The 22,115-nt window shown below is 45.3% G+C and overlaps 1 protein-coding gene across 1 annotated transcript; it reads right to left on the bottom strand.

Moving 5' to 3' along the window:
* Window positions 1–13,015: 13,015 nt before the first annotated feature.
* On the bottom strand, window positions 13,016–13,999 carry LOC123107444 (transcription factor bHLH14-like). Its single transcript, XM_044529429.1, has one exon. The coding sequence runs from the start codon at window positions 13,971–13,973 to the stop codon at window positions 13,128–13,130; it is 846 nt and encodes a 281-aa protein (XP_044385364.1). The 5' UTR covers window positions 13,974–13,999; the 3' UTR covers window positions 13,016–13,127.
* Window positions 14,000–22,115: the final 8,116 nt, after the last annotated feature.

The raw sequence follows: 22,115 nt of genomic DNA, 5'->3' as shown, positions 1-22,115 counted from the left end.
ACAACAGTTATCAAGCTAGTCAGAAGATGGCACCTTTCGAAGCTTTGTATGGAAGAAGGTGCAGGACACCGTTAATGTGGGATGAAATTGGAGACCGCTAGTTGTTTGGACCAGATTTGATCAAAGAGTTAGAAGAGAAGGTTAAGTTGATTCAAGATAGACCGGAGGTAGCTCAGTCCAGGCAGAAAAGTTATGCAGACTCAAAACGCAAGGAGGTAGTCTACGAAATCAGAGACAGGGCATATCTTCGTGTGTCACCCCTGCGAGGAGTTAAACGCTTTAGAGTTAAAGGAAAGTTAGCCCCAAGATTTGTAGGACCATACCGAGTTTTGGAACGTATGGGAGAAGTGGCCTACAAATTGGAGTTGCCTGAAGGACTGTCAGGAGTTCATGATGTGTTTCACGTTTCCCACTTGAAGAAGTGCCATACTGATATGGCCGATATTCCTCTGAGAGATACAGTGCCCTGGAAGCAATTAAGTTGGATAGTGATCTGACCTATGAGGAGAAACCAGTCAAGATTCTCAAGTTTGCCAGTCGAGTTACCCGCAGCAAGGTTATCAAGTTTTACAAAGTTCAGTGGAGCCACCATACCGAGGATGTAGCCACCTGGGAATGAGAGGATAATCTACGGAAAGACCACCCACACCTATTTTCTATCCAACCCGAATCTCGAGGGCGAGATTCACGTTAAGGGGGGTAGGTTTGTAACATCCCAAATTTTCAACTTGGAATGTTATACATAGGTTATCATATGCATATCATATTTTTATTTGCATCTTGGTTTTGTGATCCTCAAAATCCTAAGAAACTCAAGGACCCACAGAGAGAGCTGGGTATTTTATTATTTTCATATTTGAATTTTCTCTAATATTGAAAAGTGGATCACTTTGGTTTTAATTATTTTTCTCTCCAAATAATATTTCCAATATTAAAAATATATGAGAGGAGATGATATGACTTCTCCAAGATAAATGAAATATTGGAGGAAAATGTTAGAATCAAATAAATAATTTTATATGGATTTTTATCGCTATTTTATTTGAATTAGAAAAATAAGCATTTTTACAAAATTGCATTTTAGGCCAAGAAAATGTTCCGCTTGTTGTAAATATTCTATTTAGACGGTGAAAATTATTTTTGGCATTTTTGGCATTTTTTATATTTTATTAGGATTTTTCTGGGCGTAATCTTATTTAAAAAATGTTTCGGGCCGAGCCGGGCCAAAGCCCAGCCGGCCCAGCCACCACCGCCGCCATGGATGACGTGTCCGTCCCGGACACGCCACCGTGCCCCCCTCCCCCAAGCACCCCGAGCCGCCCCTCCCCCTTTAAATACCCGCCACCGCCGCCCCTCACCACCACCCTGCCCCGCCCCGCAAGCCGCAGCCGCCGCTGCCGTGCCTCGCCTCGGCTCGCCCCGCCGCCTCGCCGAGCTCTGTCGCGCGCCGAAGAAGCCGCCACCGCCACCGGAATCCAGCCATTGACCTCGCCGGTTTTTGCCTCGGTTTTTTTGGTTTAGGTAAAACCGTTCGGTTTTTTTAAAACCCTAGATCGGTTTTTTTCGAATAGATCGGTTTGGTTTATTCGGTTTAGTTATTTAGTAATTGTTCATTTTTTCGTTCGTTCGTTTAAACAAACATGTTCTCCTGTTCGTCCGTTAGATTTTTCTTTTTCTGTTTTTTTCAGCCAGGGACCTATCCATGATTATTTTTATCACATATTAGCCCCTGATCTTCAAACCCTCGTCGTTTCTTAACCGTTGGTCAAATCCAGTGAAACCAACGCCAAAATCTTCGTCTCGAACCCCTATTTCTGTTTAATCAACTTGAACAAGGTTTTGACAATTTAAATTTTGGTTTCAAGCAGATTTGATTGTGAAGTTCTTTTGACCGTAGTTTCAGTTCCGTAGCTCCGATTCCATTGTTTCTTTTTGCAAATCGAAGCTCTTCAGTTGAACTTTCAGTTTGGATCTTCTTATTTGAGTTTTACCCATGCATCTTTGCTTGAGTGCTTATGTATGCTATTGTTTGTTTGCGATAGAATTCCCGAAGTGCGCAGAGTGCTACTACGAGTCTCTAGGTTTTGCGGATCATCAGCAAGGCAAGTAACACTTTGATCATACTCTTTTCTTACCTAGTTTTATGCATTAAATACAACCCTCAAACATTGCATGAGTAGGATCTCTTAACATGTCGATTTTGGGAAGTAGATGATGAGGTAGAACCTATTGCCCTTTTATTATCAAACCCCGGGAGTTACTTCTACGCTATGCTTATACTGCCATGCTATGCTCGTAGCCATGGATTGGGTTTGAGTGTATCCATGACAGATGTGATATTGTTAATTAATGGTTAACTTAAGGTGGCTACTTAAATACACATCTAGGTGGATTGGTTGCGGGCACCTGGAGAATCCAGTGTTGTCCTAGGATATCCCGGAGTACCCGTGTGATCATCCTATGGTTCACCACCCAGGCTCCAAGGGATCATAAGATAATTCATGCTAGAAACTTCCGTGTGCAGCCACAAGCTATTATGGGCTCTAGCATAGTTGAGTAAGTTGCATGACCTCTTCGAGTGGTAGGCTAGCAGATGTAGGGGATCTAGGTTGGTACTGTCTACCCGGGGTTAGAGTTAATGTTTCTGAAAGACTGTGTCTCGGTCATCTATTTCTCAAACACCATGTAGTGCGAGAAATCCAACGGAGGAGATCGCGTCTTGTGGGGAAAAATGCGCAAACCTCTGCAAAGTATACAAACTAATCATGGTTAGTCGTGTCCCCGATTATGGATATTTTGAGTATCTGGATCTTGGTTTATCATGTTGATCTCATCACTCTATTAATTAATTTGTTGGGTTTTTAATATTATTTAATTGGGATTGAGTTGGAGGAACCTTCTCAATGCTTAACAACTACCATGATAGTTAAATAAAATATATTCCTTTGTTGTAGGGAAAAATTGGCTTTTCGCAAAACATTATAACCGTAGAGACTCCACCAGCCCCATATGCATGTAGTGATAGCCTTTACTTGTTCATTGATCTACTGTGTTATCTTGCCAGCATATTACATGTGCTGGCCCGTTTTGGGCTGCAACATATCATGTTCCAGACTTTTCAGACGAAGATTAAGGTGCGCTAGGTCGTTTTCGTGCACTCTATGCCGTTGGAGTTGATGGACTCGCTTTATCTTCCAAGCCTTCCGCCGTTATCATTTAGATGGCCTTAAGCCATATTTATTGTAATAAGTTCTCTCTTGAGACTATCTATGTAATAAGTGTGTGATTGCTACTCTGTTATAAATCCATCGAAGTACTGTGTGTGTCAGCATTACCGATCCAGGGATGACACTTATGCACAGAGATTCGAACGTTTGAGGTTGGATCTCTACACATACAATTCAGGGGGATGACATTGACTCAACGGAAGTATGCCTTGGATCTTTTGCACCTTGTGAGCATGGAGAATTGTAAGCCTACTTCCACACCGCTGTCTACTTCCGATCAGCTTGCACGAGTGTCTGGACAGCCTCTCAGTACCGATGATTCTTTCCGATATCGCAATGTTGTTGGTGGGCAGCAGTATTTAACACTCACTCACCCAGATATTTCATTTGCAGTGAACAAGGTGTGCCAGTTTCTCTCACAGCCCACTGATGCTCATTGGGAAGCTATTAAGTGGATTTTACGTTATGTGAAAGGAACATTGCACACAGGGCTGGAGTTTTGCAAGGCCGTCTCTACTAGCATTAGTATTTTCACTGATGCAGATTGGGCAGGATGTTCGGATGATCATCGATCAACTGGAGGTTTCGCCATATTTGTTGGACCGAACCTCATTTCCTGGAGTTCGAAGAAACAATCAAGAGTGTCGAGATCGAGCACAGAAGCCGAGTACAAAGCCTTGGCGAATGGAGTTGCTGAAGCCATCTGGGTAGAATCACTACTCAAAGAGCTTGGAGTGTCTCAGCAGCGTGTTCCGGTTCTATGATGTGATAACTTAGGGGCCACATATCTGACTGCCGACCCTATTTTTCATGCGCGTACCAAGCACATCGAGATTGATTTTCCACTTTGTGCGTGAGCGTGTTTCTTCTGGAGCTCTAAAGTTCAGGTTCATTTCTTCTAATGATCAGCTGGTTGATGTGTTTACTAAACCAGCCACCAGACAGATGCTAGACCGTTTTAGTATCAATCTAAACCTTGTACGGAGTAGAAGTTTAGATTGAGGGGGAGTGTTAAAATAGGTCTAGCCTGTCGTGTACACGTACCCTGTGCGTATGTAATTGTATATGCTGATTGTTATATACAGAAAGACGTGGAGAGGCTCTGCCTCACGAAAAACCCTAAACCCTATTCTCAAACTGGGGGAGGGGGGTGGCGGATTTCGTGCAGACTGGTTGTAAACTGGCTCCCGTGCGTATCTCAGGAGATCTGCTGCCACGTGTCCTTCCAATGCATCGCACGTCGAGCGTTCACCCACTCCTGACTGCCTCCCACAGCTCGTTTGTATCCCCAGCTCGCTCCAAAGCATGTGTACTTGTGCTTCGGCCGCCATGGCGGACGACCCATCTGCTCCTGAAATCATGTTTCCATGGCGAACGACCCATCCGCTCTCAACCATATCCGCAGCCGCCGACTTCAGGTCCAGCCGACACAAGTCTTCCCTGACGACATCTCGCCGGCGACGGTGACGGTGAGTCGGTGCATACACATAAATCATACACAGAAAAAGATGCACGCATCAAGCAACCGGGGCAGCATTATATGATCAATCAGGCATCAGGTTTTACATGACATGCGTCATAATCATCAAATTCGATTATACAATATGAACTGTAAAATTACTCGTCACATACTGTCATACGTCCACCTTTCCTCCAACAAAAATCCATACATCCAACGTCCACACGCCAGTCGCTGGTGGTGTCGATGCATGCGATCATGGCGGATAGCTCATCGCCCTTTATAGCATTGCCCAACTTGCCGGTCGGAGTCTTCCAGCTCCCCCGCGTGATGTTGTCGTCAGTTTCAATCGAACAACTCAGAACACGTGCGCCAGATCCGCGCGATCTGTAGTCTCTTCCCCGACGACCACTCGCCGGCGACGGTGATGGTGAGTAGGCCGCGTCGACGGCGGAGGCTGCGTCGCAGCTGCAGACGAGGAGATGGAGGAAAGTGCCGGCGCCGTCACTCTGCTCGCCAGATCCATTGTCGTGGGGAGATGATCGTGGGCTACTGGGCTTCTTGAGCCGCCTGAGCCGAGGAACAATGAGCCGTGAGGAGATGAGACCGTACACATACCACGAAGAAAACGAGCTGGGAACTTAACGATGTGGAGCCGAGCGACCACTGTCGAGCCGACGGAAGAAGCGCCTGGAGTGCGCCCTCCGATTTTCTGGTTGGACACGTGCCAGCTGATGGCTCCGGGAACGCACGGATGGAGATTTACAACCGGTTTGCACGGAATTGCAGACCCTTAAAATATTTGTCTTTCTTGTTGTAAAGAAACTGTGCGTGAACAGTAAAATGATCTCACTTGATTGACTGCAATGATGAACATATTTATATGTCCGGAGGGGACACGTGGCACAGTCGCGACGCTTACAAGAGGCAAGATTAGAAGGACGCGTCCGTTACATTAGGACGTGACCCATCGGGGGAGAAACCGCACATCGGTTTGGAAAAGCTGGGATTTCCCTTTAATTAAACTAATTAACTAAATCTTAACACTCCCCCTAATCCCTGCTTTCATTATTCTTGTAAACATCATCATCGCCATCATCATCATCATCATCATGATCAGTCTTCTCCAAAAACCCTATAGGAAAAATACGAGAAGATATGTACAATATGCCATCTAAACTCTTTCGAAAAACCCACTGGGAAAATTAGGAGAAACCGACATATCATAATGCATGTATTACTATTGCCTCATTAAAAACCTTCCATAAGAAACCATTTAGGAAAAACTTATAAAGGAAAAGAGTGCGATATCAAAGATCTGAGGATCACAAACAGATTATCATTCAGGGAGACACTCCCCCTGAACTTTGCAAGTCCTGAAGTCATTTCATACCAATTCCATTGATGTACTTCTCAAATAAAGAACTTGGTAATGACTTTGTAAACAAATCGGCAAGATTGTCACATGACTTCGTTTGCAAAATATTTATCTCCCCGGTTTCCTGTAACTCATGGGGATAAAATAACTTAGGAGAAATATGCTTTGTAACATTACTCTTTATATAACATGTTTGCATCTGTGTAATACATGCAGCATTATCTTCATAGATAATAGTGGGTGATTCCAATGATCCAATCCCACTTGAACTTTCAATAAATTTAATCATTCTGCGAAGCCATGCACATTCACATGATGCTTCAAACAAAGCAATAATTTCAGAATGATTCGTAGATGTAGCCACTAGAGTTTGTTTTGTCGACTTTCAAGAAAAGGCCGTACCTCCACTCAAGAAGACAAAACCAGTCTGTGATCTGGCATTATGGGGATCCGATTAGTATCCAACATCACAATATCCCACCATGGTCTTATCTTGATTTTTCTGATAGAACAAACCAAGATCTTTGGTGCCTTGAAGATATCTGAAAACATTCTTCACACCAACCCAATGCCTCTTTGTCGGTGATGCACTAAATCTAGCCAATAAATTTACTGCAAATGATATATCAGGCCTGGTATAGTTTGCTAGATACATTAGTGCTCCAATAGCACTGAGGTAAGGAAACTCAGGCCCTAATACCTCTTCATCATCACCCTTAGGTCTAAATGGGTCTTTATCTCTTTCAAGAGATCTAACAACCATTGGTGTTTTCGATGGATATGCTTTATCCATATTAAATTTCTCAAGAATCTTTTGGATATAAGCAGACTGATGAACAAGTATTCCCGAAGGAAGATGTTCAAGTTGTAAGCCCAAACAAAATTTAGTCTTACCCAGATCTTTCATCTCAAACTCCATCTTAAGATGATTACTTGCCTCATGTATTTCTTGTGTAGTCCCAATGATATTCAGATCATCCACATACACAGAAATAATGCAAAAATCCATTCTTTGATTTCTTAATAAACACACATGGGCAATCATTGTTGTTTGAGTAACCCTTCTGAAGAAGGAATATACTCAGTCGGTCATACCACATTCTTCCCGACTGCTTCAAGCCATATAATGACTTCTGAAGCTTTACGCAATACATGTTGCGATTAGCCTTTGGATTTGGAAGCTTTATTCCCTCAGGAACTTTCATTTAAATATTCGAATCCAGTGACCCATATAAATATGCAGTCACAACATCCATCAGTTGGATAGACAAATTCATTTTCACTGCCAGTGATATTAAATGTCGGAATGTTGTTCCACTCATAACAGGAGAATATGTTTCATCATAATCGATGCCAGGTCTCTGCGTGAACCCCTGTGCTGCAAGCCTCGCCTTATATCTCACCACCTCATTGTTCTCATTCCTCTTACGAACGAAAACCCATTTTGCTCCCACAGGGAACACATGCTGAGGAGTGGGTATTACTGCAGTGAATACCCCTCTTTTTATGAGCGAGCGCAATTCATCCTCAATTGATGCCTTCCATTTGGACCAGTCTGAGCGCTTCATGCACTCTGCCATGGAGTTAGGTTCTCGATCCAAATCAAGGCCTTCTGCAATTCTAGAGGCGAAATAAATGTCGACAACTATAATCTTTCTATTGTATGATTCTCCTGAATCAATATAATTAATGGATATTTCATCAATACCTTTTGATCCTTCGTGATTTCCCTCAACAATTGGATCAAGGTCTTCCGATGTCCCAACACCAAAATTTGTGTGCACACTCGTGTTGGGTTCTGGATGTCCAACATCCTTCAGGTGTCCTTCAACCCTAGGTTGAATATCAACATTCTGTTGACTTGAATTTAGTATTTGAGGATTCCTCATTCCCCTTGGATGCTTCTGCAAAGCGTTGTCCTTTGTGTCCAGATTCCTCCCCCTCTTAGGTGGCTGAGTAGATCTATGGGTCACATCCACTCTCTCTGGCACATTCATAGCGGGAACATTTGATTTTGTGACACCTTTATAATCAGTAAATGCATCTGGAAGATTATTTGCAATATTTTGCAAATTTATAATCTTCTGAACCTCCAGTTCAGATTCATTCGTACGTGGATCTAAGGACTGGATGTTTTTCACATCCCAATCTATTTCTCGGCATTCTTTATGGTTATTCTCTCCCCCTTAATGCCAGGAAATTGTCCTCACCAAAAATGCAATCAGCATACCAGGCTATAAATAAATCCCCTGTCAGGGGTTCCAGGTACTTAATAATTGACGAAGAATTGTACCCCACATAGATCCCCATTCGTCTATGAGGGCCCATTGATGTATGCTGCGGTGGTGAGATTGGTACATATACCGTGCAACCAAATTGCCGCAGATGGGAAATACTTGGCTGGTTTCCACGCACTAACTGCAACGGGGGAGACTGTATGATATGCAGTTGGTTGAATTTGTATCAATTCTACAGCATGTAAAACTGCATGACCCCAACATGAAGCTGGAAGATTACTGTTCTGAAGGAGCAGTCTTGCTATCAACTTGATCCTCTTGATAAGTGATTCCGCAAGACCATTCTAGGTATGTACATAAGGTACTGAGTGCTCCACAGAAATGCCCAAAGCTAGGCAGTAATCATTAAATGCTCGAGAACTGAATTCCGCAGCATTATCCATTCTGATGGTTTTTGTCCGATGCTCAGGATGATTTGCTCTCAATTTAATGATTTGAGCAATTAGCTTTGCAAAAGCATGGTTTCTTGTTGACAGTAGACACACATTTGACCATCTCGATGATGCATCAATTAGGACCATGAAATATCTGAATGGTCCAGATAACGGTTGTATTCGACCACAAATATCTCCTTGAATGCGTTCAAGGAAATCAAGTTGCTCATCCTTTAATTTCATATGAGATGGCCTTGTGATCAACTTCCCAGTTGCACATGATGTGCATACAAAATCCGATGATTTTGGGAACTTTCTATCCGTTAGGTTGTGTCCGACAGAACCATCAATAATTTTTCCCATCATCCCAATACCAGGATGACCCAGGCGACCATGCCAAATCTTGAACTTATCAATATTCTGAAAAACTATCTTGTACGTCATATGCATCTCTGGTTTAATATATGTATAATACAACCCAGAAGATAGAGAAGGCAAATTCTCAAGGACTTCCTTTGGAAATCCCTTTTGCTGAGTTATGAGTAGGCATTCAGCCCCACTCTCTTCATTAGTTTCCACATGGAAACCATTTTTGCGGATATCCTTAAAACTCAGCAAGGTACGAGTAGAATCTGGATACAGTAGAGCATCCTGGATTATCAATTTAGCACCCATAGGGAGTGTAATTGTAGCTTGACCAGAACCAACAATTACCGTGTCTCAACCAGCAATTGTCATGACACTTCCATTACTCTTCTTGAGTGTCTGGAAATACTTCATCTCCCTAAGTATCGTGTTAGTAGATGCACTATCCACTAAACACATTTCCTCCTCCATTGTATTATTCCTTGAAGTTCTATAGAGTAAAAGAACAAGTTCAGTATATAATCAAACTCTTATAGAATCAATACATACATTACAAACTATATATGTCTTGTACTTATTACAAGCCCTATGTCACACGACATAGCTAACACATTATGTCTAAGGACATAACTTATTTTACAACACATGTAATATGTCTAATAACATCATTACAATATTTAGACAAATGAGACTAAATCTGGTCTCCATATATGTCAGTAGAACCAAATTCCACTAGCATGTCATCGACATCTAGTATTGGATCTTCCACTTGCCGATTTTGCTCTTGGTTGTCCATGTTCGGAGAATCCTCTCGAGAACCATCAACCGTAGGGGTACCATCTTCATTGCCAGTGAAGTGTGCTTCATACTGGTTCCCCTGAGCCTTCTTGCCCTTTCCAAGTGACTGTTGGTACAATTCCACCAAATGCTTGGAAGTGTCACACTTCTTTGCAATGTGTTCCTTACAACCACATCTGAAGCAACAGGTGTTGCTAGCCCTTTCATTCTTCTTGAAAGAACCTTTTCCCTTTTGGACGCCATACTTATTCTGCTTCTCATTACGCTTCCACTTTCCATTGAATGTCCTACGGTTCTTTTTGGAACCATTGAACTTTTGAGTATTCTTAGAGTTGAAGTGTGATTCAGGCAGAGGCATCGTTCCTGTTGGACGAGCCAAATTGTTCTTCTCAAGAAGCTCATTGTGCTTATCTTCCTGAAGCAACGAGTAAATCAACTCGGAATACTTCTTATACTTTTGCTAACGATATTGTTCAGCAAGTATCCTCATAGAAGGATGGAAAGTAGAAAGCATCTTTTCAATAAGATGAGCATCAGAGACTGCACTATTGCAGAATCTTAACTTGGAGTTGATCTTATGAATAGCAGAATTGTATGCAGCTACAGACTTAAAGTCTTGGAATCGGACTAGCGCCCATTCCTGCTGCGCTTCAGGCAACATCACCGCCCTTTGTTGATCATACCTCTCCTTTAAGGAGTTCCAGAGTGTCAGAGGGCTCTCCTCCATTAGATACTCTGTCTTTAGGTCAGGGTGAAGATGATGTTGAATGAAGTGCAACGCTGAATACCTTATTATGTATGTTACGGATGCAGTCCCTTGGGCAGGTGTGGTTATAGCGGAATTGAGTCCCTTGGCCGTCAAATTGATTTTGACATCCATTGCCCATGTCAAATAGTTAGAACCATCGACGGCAAGTTCAGCAAACTCTTTTTTAGATATGTCAGCCATATCATGCATGTAGTTATCATGCTTATTAATTTACTCTCATAGCAAATTAATTGTTTTGTAAATAAAACAATGCATGTATATTGATCAACATATAGTAATTGCCAAATTGCCGGAACATACACGTTGACATACATTGTACTTGTACAATACAGTAATATTCACTAATTACTGAACAACACAATATAGTAATTTACACAAATTACTAAATAACTAGTCACAACTTCAAACTGCTAGTTAAAAGGACTAAACAGAAAAAGAAAAACGAAAAAATGGTCCTGGATCGCAACAGATCGACCCAAACCAATAGCATAGCCCACTGCTACAGTACTGCTACAGTAAATCTAGCCTTTCGTCCCAACAGCCCGGCGCCGCTTTATTTGCTGCATAAATGGGGTCGACGGTTAGGGTTTCCCCTACCGCCCCCGATCCCCATCCCACGCGGCGCCACCTCCTCTGTTCCGGCCGCCGCGCCGTACGCGTGCTCACCGGCGAGCCGCCGGCAGTGAAGGGATGAAGCCCTCCTCCTCGTCCGACGAGGGGGTGTAGTCAGGTTCGTTGGCGAGGCCGAGCGACGTCGGGTTCCAGGCGCCCTGACGGCGTCCAGGGCGACGGTCGACGGCGGCGACGGAGCGCCCGAAGAAAAGACGGCGGCTCGCGCCGGTGTCGGGTGGACCCGCGCCACCGCTTGTGCCAGCGACATCCGTGGCGGGCGTCCCTCCTGCCCTGAAGAGGAAGATGCCCTGTTCGCCGGGAGGAGCAGGGGAGTGGCCAAACGCCCATGGTGCGCTGCTCGTCCCCGGAGTGTCACTTGCTCTGGCAGCGGTGACCACGCCCGCGGTGGCCATGGTGCGTCCTGGAGTTGGGATGAAGACGAAGCCGTCGCCCCTGGCATTGGCGACGCGCGTCGGAGCCGGGCTGTAGCCGCGTGCAGGTACGTCAGCGACGATCTCCCGCTCCTCCTCCTCTGTTGGCGTTGGTGACGGCAGGCATGTGCCAATGGAGCGAGCGGGGCACGGACCATCTCCGTGCACACGGCACCTCCTTGGTGCAGATGGAGTGGCAACAACAGGCTCTGGCATGCCCATCTCGGCGTTCAGCGGTGGTGGTGCGCTTCGTCCGGCGACCAGCCCTGGGTCCAGACCCTGGCGGTTGTTTGCCGGCGTGGCCAGGCGTCGGTTCACCGGCGTGGTGCGACGGCGTCGTCCAGCGGCCACGTGATGGCGGCATCCTCCGGAGAAGTTCTGGCGGCGGTTAATGCCGAGGCCAGAAACTGCTGGTGGTGCCCCCCATCGATGGCGGACGAACCGGCGGCGCTGCTCGGCAAGAAAATGGCGGCGACCCTCTTCCCAGAGAAGGCCAAGGAGAAGAGAGGCAAGGGACGGCATCCTCACCATTCCAGATTTTTCTCCGACGAGTTCTTGTGCGGCCTTGTCGCTCTCGCTGGAGAGAAGTGCGTGACAACGTGTAAAGAAACTGTGCGTGAACAGTAAAATGATCTCACTTGATTGACTGTAATGATGTACATATTTATATGTCCGGAGGGGACACGTCGCACAGTCGCGACGCTTACAAGAGGCAAGATTAGAAGGACGCGTCCGTTACATTAGGACGTGACCCATCGGGGGAGAAACCGCACATCGGTTTCGAAAAGCTAGGATTTCCCTTTAATTAAACTAATTAACTAAATCTTAACACTTGTATCACTTAGGAGCGCGTGAGATGAAAGATTCAAGCATAGTTTTGCATCAGAGAAAGAAGCGAGAAATCCTCTTTTCAACTCTTACTCCCCCACTTCAATCGTTTGTAATAAACTCTACCTGTATCGAAGAGCTAGCCCCTAGCTTTCTAATAACAAAACCAGCGTACCATCAATTTATTGGATTATAGAGAGGCCATTAGATTGATCATAAGCTGATAAGCTCGTTCTCTTGAACCAAACATTCATGATTCATTTCTAGGAGCGCAAGATACACCAATACAAGTACTAATTAAGGTATCATACAGGACATGTATGCATGTATATATTACACAATAGTTTAACAAGCACATAACACTAGTAAACACACGTGCATACATATACTCAATCCGTAAGTATAGATACAAACAAGCTTTTAACTGATCACTATTCACAATGGGTATATATGGGTATTGGAATTTATTGCATGGACGACACGCAGCAAAGGCGCCAGATTTAGCATGCATGGCATCCATCGTATGCGGGAGTTGTCTCGTGATGTACGTGCTCACGAGATAACTTAGGGGAGCTCTAGGCTCTATCCCTAGGCGCTGTCGCGTAGCCGTAGCCGCTGGCGCAGCGCGGAGCGGAGGGCGGCGCCGTCATCGGGCTGCAGCGCGGCGGGCACGTCCACCACGACGTCCAGCACTGTCGCGCCCTGCACGCGGCTCACGCACGCGTGCTGCACCTGCAGCTCCAGCGACCGGAGCGCGCTCATCAGCCGCGCCGGCGCGTGAGGGGCGGACCCCGCGGCCGTTGTCACGCGCACTGCGGCGGCGTCTCGCCCCACCATCCGCACCTCCACCGTCTCGTCACCGGCTAGAAAGTTCTGGAAGGAGGCGCCGCCACCGCCAAGGGAGGCCGAGTTAGTGTCCCACCTCGCGGCGGCCGCCTGCTTGCTCTCGTCCTCGAGCCGGGCCACGCGGGCGCGCAGCTCCGCGATGTATGCGGCGGCGTCGGCGAGCAGGGAGGCCTTGTCCATGCGTGATACGGTGGGCACGGCGGCGCGGAGGTCGCAGAAGCGGCGGTTCAGCTTGTCGCGGCGCTGCTGCTCCGCCTCCACGTGGCTGACGGTGGGGCCCTCGGGGCGGGGCCCCGGCTTCCTCCCCCGCCGCTTCGCCGCCGGACGTGGCGTCGACTCCGTGGATGCAGGGAGGCTCGGCGCCGGCAGCTCGGAGAGATCGGAGTCCGGCGACAGCAGGGACCCCGCGGGCCACAGGTCCCCCGCGTCCTCGCTCTTGGCCGGCACGACGACGTCTCCGAGAAGCCATTGCTCCGGGACCTCGCAGGAGGCGAACTCGATAAACTGGTGGTGTTGATGCTCGAACTGGCCGGACGGCGGAGAGACCTGGAAGAAGGAGGAGCACGGGGAGAGCAGCTCGTCGTCCATGCCCGGCAGCAAATGCGTACGCGTCGCTCCTTGAACTCGCAAGTGGAGATGCGGTGCCTGTAGTTCCACTTGCACTATGGTCATGTATTTATACCGGTGGCACATTTGCGGTTGAGACCTCGCATATCCGTTTATGTCACGGAAATGGTCTCTGTCGTTTTCGATTTATCTTTGCCCCGTAAAAAACATGTCCCTGTGGGCCTGGGCTTGAGATCTTGTAGGAACCAATAGATGACAATTAGGTTAGCTAGCAGTTGTGTAGTGTCAAAAAACATCTTATATTATGGGACGGAGAGATTAGTCACTAAACCTCACCACCTGACACCAAACCTCGTCACATGACGAGAAACTCTAACCTTATCGGTTTAAGGAGGCCACAAGAATCTATGTTGGAGCTTCGTCGACTACGTCCAGACAGACGAATTCGAGAAGGATTGGAGCCCGAAGGACAAACTAGAAGAAAAAATATCGCCATCCGCTTGAGCACGGCACCTGCGAGGACTAAAAAGCCTAACCTAAACTACTAACCGGGGCGAAGCCATCGGAAATCCCCTCTCTCCACCGGCCACCAAAGCGGCATATAGATGGGAGACGAATCCACGGGCTCACCATTGAAGTCTGGATGGGAGAGTTTTCCCTAGCCGCCTAGGTTTAGGGAGGAAACGACCCACCAAGAGTTTTTTCTTTCCTGCGGGAAATGATCTCGACCAAGAATTTTAACATAAAACACATTATTTAAGTTTTTAAAACTATAGAAAATCATGCATGTAGAGGATGAATGCAAGTATATAGGTGCAAGTTAATTTTGAAACTTATACATAACCATTTATGAGTAGGAAAAATATCATGCATTTTGAAACTTAAAACATAACCATTTTGTATCGACACAAGTTTTTGTGACTTGCACTGTGCTTCGACCAATTTGCTATTTACATGCACATACCTATATCCATGCTCGACATGATTATCGAAAAAACAAAACCTTATATATATCCATTCTCCTTTTTTATTTTTTTGCGAGGATATATATCCATTCCCCACATGAATACAGTATCATAACTTTCTAAAACGTAAATGATGTGATTTTTGCTAAAAAAAATCTGAGTCGAGATCATATACACCATGTTAATTAAAACCCAGCCCTGAACTATACTCCGCGTGAAGTTGGACTGCACCTGCATTTATATGCGCCCCATTATCCAAGCCAAATCATTGAAAAACACGAGTAAATGGAAGGGTCAGCCTCGGTCATGTGACCTATTCTCCCAAGCCATGCATGCAGCAACTAGCTTTTTTCTAGACAAATGCAGCGACTAGATAGCCTTACGTACGTGTGACCTATTGACCTTTCTCCCAAGGGATGCATGCAGGGCCTAGTTCGATCTGCCTGCTACAGACACGGGCCAAGCACGTACGGCGACGGGGAAAAGGTACCGGGCCGTACGGCGACGGGGAAATCGGATATAATTTGCGAATGCTTGCAGTATGTTTGCATCACAAATAGATGGCTCCTACTATGGGCCTTTTCTGAAGTCCTCCAGCTCCATGCTTCACAAACTCCATCTGCGGAGCGGAGCCGAACAATTCTAGCTCGAGAAGTTAGCTTTGAGAAGCTGTGCTGAATCCCTGAATCCTAGCGTAATAAGCGTGGAGTCGAGAAGTTGGCAAATAGCAGCTTCAGGGAATCCTCCAAAACATGGAGTTGGCTAAAATTACATGGTTTGCGACCATGAAGTGAACGAAACGTTTCATTTAATCTCTTTCCTAGTGAAAACTGGCTCATGGCTCTTTCCTCCTATAAAAACACATCTCTCCTTTCTTGGGCTGCATGCTTGGTCCATGGGACGATTTCCATCCAGCACAATATGCCGCTACCAGCCCAAAGTGGCGACAGAGTAGCTGTTTCCGCTGCCGAAAGGACATGAATCGCCGTGTGGAGTGAGAAAATGGATTGGGAAGCTGGATTTTTGGAGTTGGGAGAGTTAGGAGGAGTTCAGAACATGCCCTATGTAGATGGTGGTTTGAACAAGCCGAGGTCCCGAATTGCAGCGGCGCCCCCTCGTTCGTCTGCATGGATACCACCGCCGGAGGATCACTCGAAGATACATGTGGATGCATCAATTCTGTGCAGGAGGGTATGGAGTTGTAGGAGCTATGTGCCACGATTTCTCAGGAATTTTTCAGGGAGCATCTGTGGTTGTCTTCAAAAATATTGATGAACCTGAAGTTCTCACAGCCATGGCGATTAGAGAAGCACTAGCATTGTTAGACGTTCTATATTCTCAGAGAATTCAAGTGGACCCAGATTGCAAGAAGGCAGTGCAAGCTAACAAGGGAGGGATAGCGGCATCCCAAGGAGCAATTGCCCATTGGCTCAGGCTACGTCTTTTAGTTCTTGTATCTTTAGGCATGAATTTAGAACCTCAAATACCGAGGCTCACAAACTAGCACAACATGGGCACTCAGGGTTGGCGGCCATGTTTGGTTACATCACCCCGGAGACCTTTTATTCGTCCCTGTAAATTGTGTGACGGTTGAATAAAGCTTTGCTAGTTTGCCTAAAAAAATGTAGATGTTGGCTAAAAACTAATTGGGACTCGGTCGGTTTGGCTGGACCATTAAATTTTCATCCAACGGTCGTCCAACCTTCTTCTTTCTTTAGCCCCCTCTTCGTTCGACCCATTGATTGGTGCCGACTGAACCGCCAGCTAACGCGAGAAATTGGTCTGCGGCACTCTGCACATGCCTTATTGTTACACCATGTTCTTGTTGTTGACTCCGCCACATTGCCGCCACCACGACATTCCCTCTAACCGTCCCCCCCCCCCCCCACCATCACCATCCTTCTTCTCCGGTACCCATAGCCCACCCTGCTCCCCGAAAGTCAAGCCCCCCCCCCCCCCCAGTTGCTCTCATCGAGAACGTCGTGGTTGCGACATCCCTGTCTCCACCTCATTGAAGCCTCGAGTTCACCCAAGACGGGGATGCAGCTAACCCCGTCGGCCTCAGAGCTCCACGCTGCCCCACCCTCACCAAAGAAAATTGGCTAACGCGTTTGCCATGTTTAAGCAAGTTACTAATAGCAAACATGCATTGATGCATACATATACAGTTGCAAGTGCAACGCAGCTGGGGCACCCAGAGGGGAGGAGAAGTAGAAAGGGAAGAGGACTACGACATTGCGGGACAAATCAAGCTATGGTCCGTCCACGGCAAAGGCCCATTGGCCTTAGTCACCTAAGTGATTTTTTTATGTGTAATCCCTCTGTTTCCTAATATAGGACCTTTTAGTTGTTTTAAAACATTGACTCTATATATACTAAAATGAGTGAGCATACATACTAAAACGTGTCTACAAACATATGAATCAAGAAAAAGGTAAAAGATCTTATATTAGGGAACAAAGGGAGTATATAATTAAGTTGATGCACTGGTCATCCATCAAAAGAAAAGGCTAATGCACTGAGCAGTCCAATATATAACTCCATGCTGATACCCGCGGGTATGAAAAAAATCAAGATTACATGGACAATGTTATGAATTTATGATTGACTTATATATAAGAACTCTTGGTCGACTTAGATGTTGACAGATAATAAATTATTTTAGTTCAAGAGCTCAGTTTATTCATTTTCTTGGTTTTTCATTATCCCAACTGATAGCAATGCTAGGAAGGAGAAACTAATTTCTTTTCCTTAAGAAATGCATATCTATGTCAATGTTTTTTTAGTAACATAGTACAACCATATATACTCACATACACACACATACTCACATCTATGAAAGCATCCACACACTTCGCAATTCGGAGAGACTGAGCTGGTGGATCCTCAAATTGAGGAAGTCACCACAGATGGCTCATAGTTAAGAAAAATACGATCATTCATATCAAGTCTTGGACTATTTTTTTTAGAGAAAAGACATGCGCCCGACTATATAAATAAAGCCACCAGGCAGAATTCAGACAAGCACCAAAAAGAACAAGAGTTCGGGCGTCCCAACTGGGAGGCAAAGAAAAATGTCAACAGTTTACACAAATAAGAGGCACGCATGCCAACTACCCACTACCAACGACCAAAATGTAAACTAGCAACAACCGAAGCAAGCTTGAATATCATGGAGGAGCAACTTGATCTTGCTGGGAAAGGGATGAGGCCATGGTCCGCACTTTAGAGATCAGCATGCAAGCTGCATTGCATCTCGGCCAGACTCCTTAGTCAATAATGTTCACTGCTGACGAAATGAAGACAATTTGTACAAACAGTCGGCATGTTAGTACGAAAGATATGATCAAGAGTAAATTTGCTCCTATAGCACATCCCAGCAAAACCAAACAGAAATAAGCAAGCACCTATTCAGGCCCGTCCGCTGATTCGCTGCGGCTCGAAGCTCAACAAACGACGAAGTGGCGCAGTTAACACCCAGCCACGACATGATGCAACTCCAAAATAGCTTAGCCAAATCACATGGTGAACACGTTCCACCCAGGAAACACATTCATCTGCTCGGTTCGCTCGACGTCAATGTTCTCTTTATTCCTAATTTAATGGCTGCACACTGCAAAAAGTTTCCCTGAATATTGCATCATCAAACCATCCGTGTGACCTACCGGCTCTGAAATGTGGCCACACAGGGTAAATCGATCGAGTGCGACGTGGGTCTTGAGGAGCAAGCCTTTTCGCTTTACCTTTGCCCTTTTCTGAAAGTACTCCCTCCGGTCCTTTTTAGTTTACATATAAGATTTGTCTGAAGTGAAGTCTTATAAAGTTTGATCAACTTTATAAAAAAAAATATCAACATTCATAATGTGAAATCAATACCAGTTTATGCATCAGGACTTAAAATTTCATATTGTATAACTTTAGGATGATAGATGTTAATATTTTTTCATATAAATATAATCAAACTTCTCAAAGTTTGACTTCAGACAATTTTTATATATAGAATAAAAAGGACCGGAGGGAGTGCTTGTGCCAATTACCATGCCGAAACGAGCAAGGTGTTCGAGCGAAACTAGCTAGCCTCCGACGTGCCGGCCCGCGCTGGCAAACCCACGTCATATCCAGCTTCCCTCATAAGACGATCATAGTCAAGTCGTACCACTTGGGAACTTGAGATAAGAAACGCGTGACGATCCGGAGAAAGACGGATGATGCGCGCCACGCCAAATCTACACGTACGTACGTCCGATCGATTAGATGGCTGGTAGACGGATGAGGTTACGCAAGGCCATGGGTTTCAGTTTCCCGCAGGTTAGCTCAGCTGAGTTAACCGTGCAGCAATCATCCCGGCGGTGAGATCGATGCAAGTCTCACTCGATTTCACGGCATAGCTACTCTTTTGGACTAGTCACGTGCCAAAACACCAGACGAACACGGCACATACTTTTCACCTAACTAAGCTAGCTAGGAGTATTAGCTACGTGCGTCCGTTCTCGGCTTTACTCGGTCATGCGGCCCGGACAGCGATTTATGTACAGAACAGTACATACTACTAGGGTTTTAAAGCATCTACAACTGGATGCCTCAAACTCGTCTTAAACGTCTGGACGAACGGCTCGATCACTGGCTGGTCACGAAAGAGGAACTCAGACAGGCTCCTCAAACAGGGTCTCAAACGTCTGAGCTGACTAAACACCCCTCATATTCAGTTCAAATGTAGGTTGAAGGGAGTAACAAATATGAGTGCAAAGAAAAGCTTAGGACAAACTGCTATACGCACAAGTGTTGCCAATATTTTTGGTCGTAGGTTGGATGAAATTTCAAATAGGTTCAAAACGCTAATCCGGATGGGAGCATATGCCTTTTTATGGGCACTCTGGTTATGTAGAAATGATTTGATTTTCGAGAGCAAAAACACCTCTCCTTTGCAGGTTATTTTTCGCAGTACGCACTTCATACGTGGTCTACGTTACACCGAATCAAGTATCAACCGCTGTTCAAGGAAGTGTGTATGCGGTTGGAACGGGTAGCCAATGAGGTCTTCACCCAGCATGGGTGGCAGCATAATCTCCGGATTGGTGCACCACCTACTTCGACATAGGCATAGTGTCGGTCCTATATGAACCTACTGTTGCGGATATGTCGCCTCTTTTATCTTCTTTTAGTTTGTTTTTGTTTGATGTGTGCATCTTAATTATAGAGAGGCCGGACGGTACTTATCATGTTTTGTATCTGCTTAATGCTATATTTTAAGTCAATGAAAAATGCCCTTTATTGGAAAAAGGAAAAATTGCTACATGATTTTGTCTAAGAATCGAAGGATCAACATAGATTTTTTAAGGATTCTAATCCTCCAAAATTTCAATTAAATTCTAAAAAACTACATGACAATGCTATCATTTCAACCACATGCATGTCTTTCTACATATAAGAGCATGTCCAACTGATCCCTAAAATGCGTTAAAGAAGGATAACTTTGATTATTCTCCTCTAAACGACGCATAACCTACCCACCCGTGGAGTAAAAGTTTTGGCCTTTCGCCAGCGCCCATCACTACAAAAAAAGACATTTTCGTGATGATACGTGTTTGTCACAGTAGGTCATATTTTCTGTCATGCATGTACATCCATGACAAATTTTTGACAGAATCAAGATAGTCATACATGTGCTATCGTCCATGACATTATCAAAATTATCATCACGGAAGTGTCCACTTCCATGACGATAAATCGCGCGTCATCGAAGTGCTTTCGTCAAGGGTGACCAACACGTGACATCCACCGTAACGGATCGTCGTTAAGCTATCGGGTCGGTTTTGGATCCGATAACCTGTTAACAGCCCAGACCTATGAGGATTTTCCATGTGTAAAATTGTCATTGGCCGGATGAAACACGTGTTGGCTCACCGTTGGGACAGATGTCATCCATTCATTGGACAAGAGGCGTCTATAATAGGTCGACACATGGCACGACCCAAAAATGGCCCATAAAGATTAAATGGGCCAGCCCAACTAAAGGCCTACGAGATTTCGCTGACCATAATGGGCCGGCCAAACTAAAGGCCCACGAGATTTCACCGACCATAATGGGCCGGCCCAGCTAAAGGCCCAACATTCTCAGTTAAGGCCCGTACGACTAGTGTTAAATTGGCCCATCCTAAACTTGTCATCATTGCGGCCCATGGTCACTTCCGGCCCGTTAATAGTCCGCTAAGAATTTGAGCCGAATTACGGCCCGGTGTGTTTCCGGCCTGTTAAAGGTCCTGCTTCATTTCGTCCCATTTATAGGCCATTGAAACTTTCGGCCCATAAATGACCGTGAAGGATATGAGTCATATTCGGCCATGTCTGACATTTGGCCTGTTAGAGGCCCACTATAGATTTGGGCCACTTTCAGCCTGTTGTGACTTTCGGCCTTTTAATGTCGGACGAAATCCATGGGCCATATGTGGCCCAACGCCACATCGGGCCTACTAACGGCCCATATAAAAAATGACACTAATCAAGCCCGACCGAACTTCCGGCCTATTAAAGGCCCGTGTACTAGGTCGACGCATTTACGACCCGTCTGAATTTTGTCCTGTGGACGATCCGAATTGTAAATGGGCCACCATTTCGGCCTGCTAAGACCAGTGGGTTATTTGACACAATCAGGGCCCAATCTTACTTTCGGCCTACTAAAGGCCCATGTTTTTTATGGGTTCGAAATATTTAGACATGTAAACGGCCTATTATTACTTAGGGCCCAAATTATATTTAGGCATGTTAAAGGCCCACTATGGACACGGGCCTACCAGAAAAATATGAAAGCTTATGTTGATTTAGGCCCAGATATTTTTAGTGGGCTACATGCAAATTTTGGCCCAGAATCGTTTTTAGCCCAATTGGAATGGGCCCGGCGAATGTTGGCATGTTGGGCTCCTATGAAGCTTTCGGCTGAATACATTACTAAGATAAACCTACACTATACAAAAATAGCATCGTAATTACTGCAAACCTTTGGCAGTATCATAAATGTTGTATCACAACAAAAAAATTGCAACCATACAACAAAAGGCCTGTTGGCATAAAGTTTACAGTCCTTGCAGATAAAAGCGCCATCAGATGTATAGAAGCACAGATCATTTGACCCGAGTGTTTATGTTTCAGGCTATAGAATCTGATGGAGCAGCACGATCTTCCCCTTTTTTCCGTCATTGCT

This window comes from Triticum aestivum, chromosome 5A (genome assembly GCF_018294505.1).
Source record: "Triticum aestivum cultivar Chinese Spring chromosome 5A, IWGSC CS RefSeq v2.1, whole genome shotgun sequence".
Classification (NCBI taxonomy): domain Eukaryota; kingdom Viridiplantae; phylum Streptophyta; class Magnoliopsida; order Poales; family Poaceae; genus Triticum; species Triticum aestivum.
Note: the sequence above shows the minus strand (reverse complement) of the source record. Positions and strands in the feature narration are given on the sequence as shown.

What these genes read in the sequence shown, in the direction of transcription:
- LOC123107444 (XM_044529429.1), bottom strand. Translation starts at nt 13,973, where the DNA reads ATGGACGACGAGCTGCTCTCCCCGTGCTCCTCCTTCTTCCAGGTCTCT.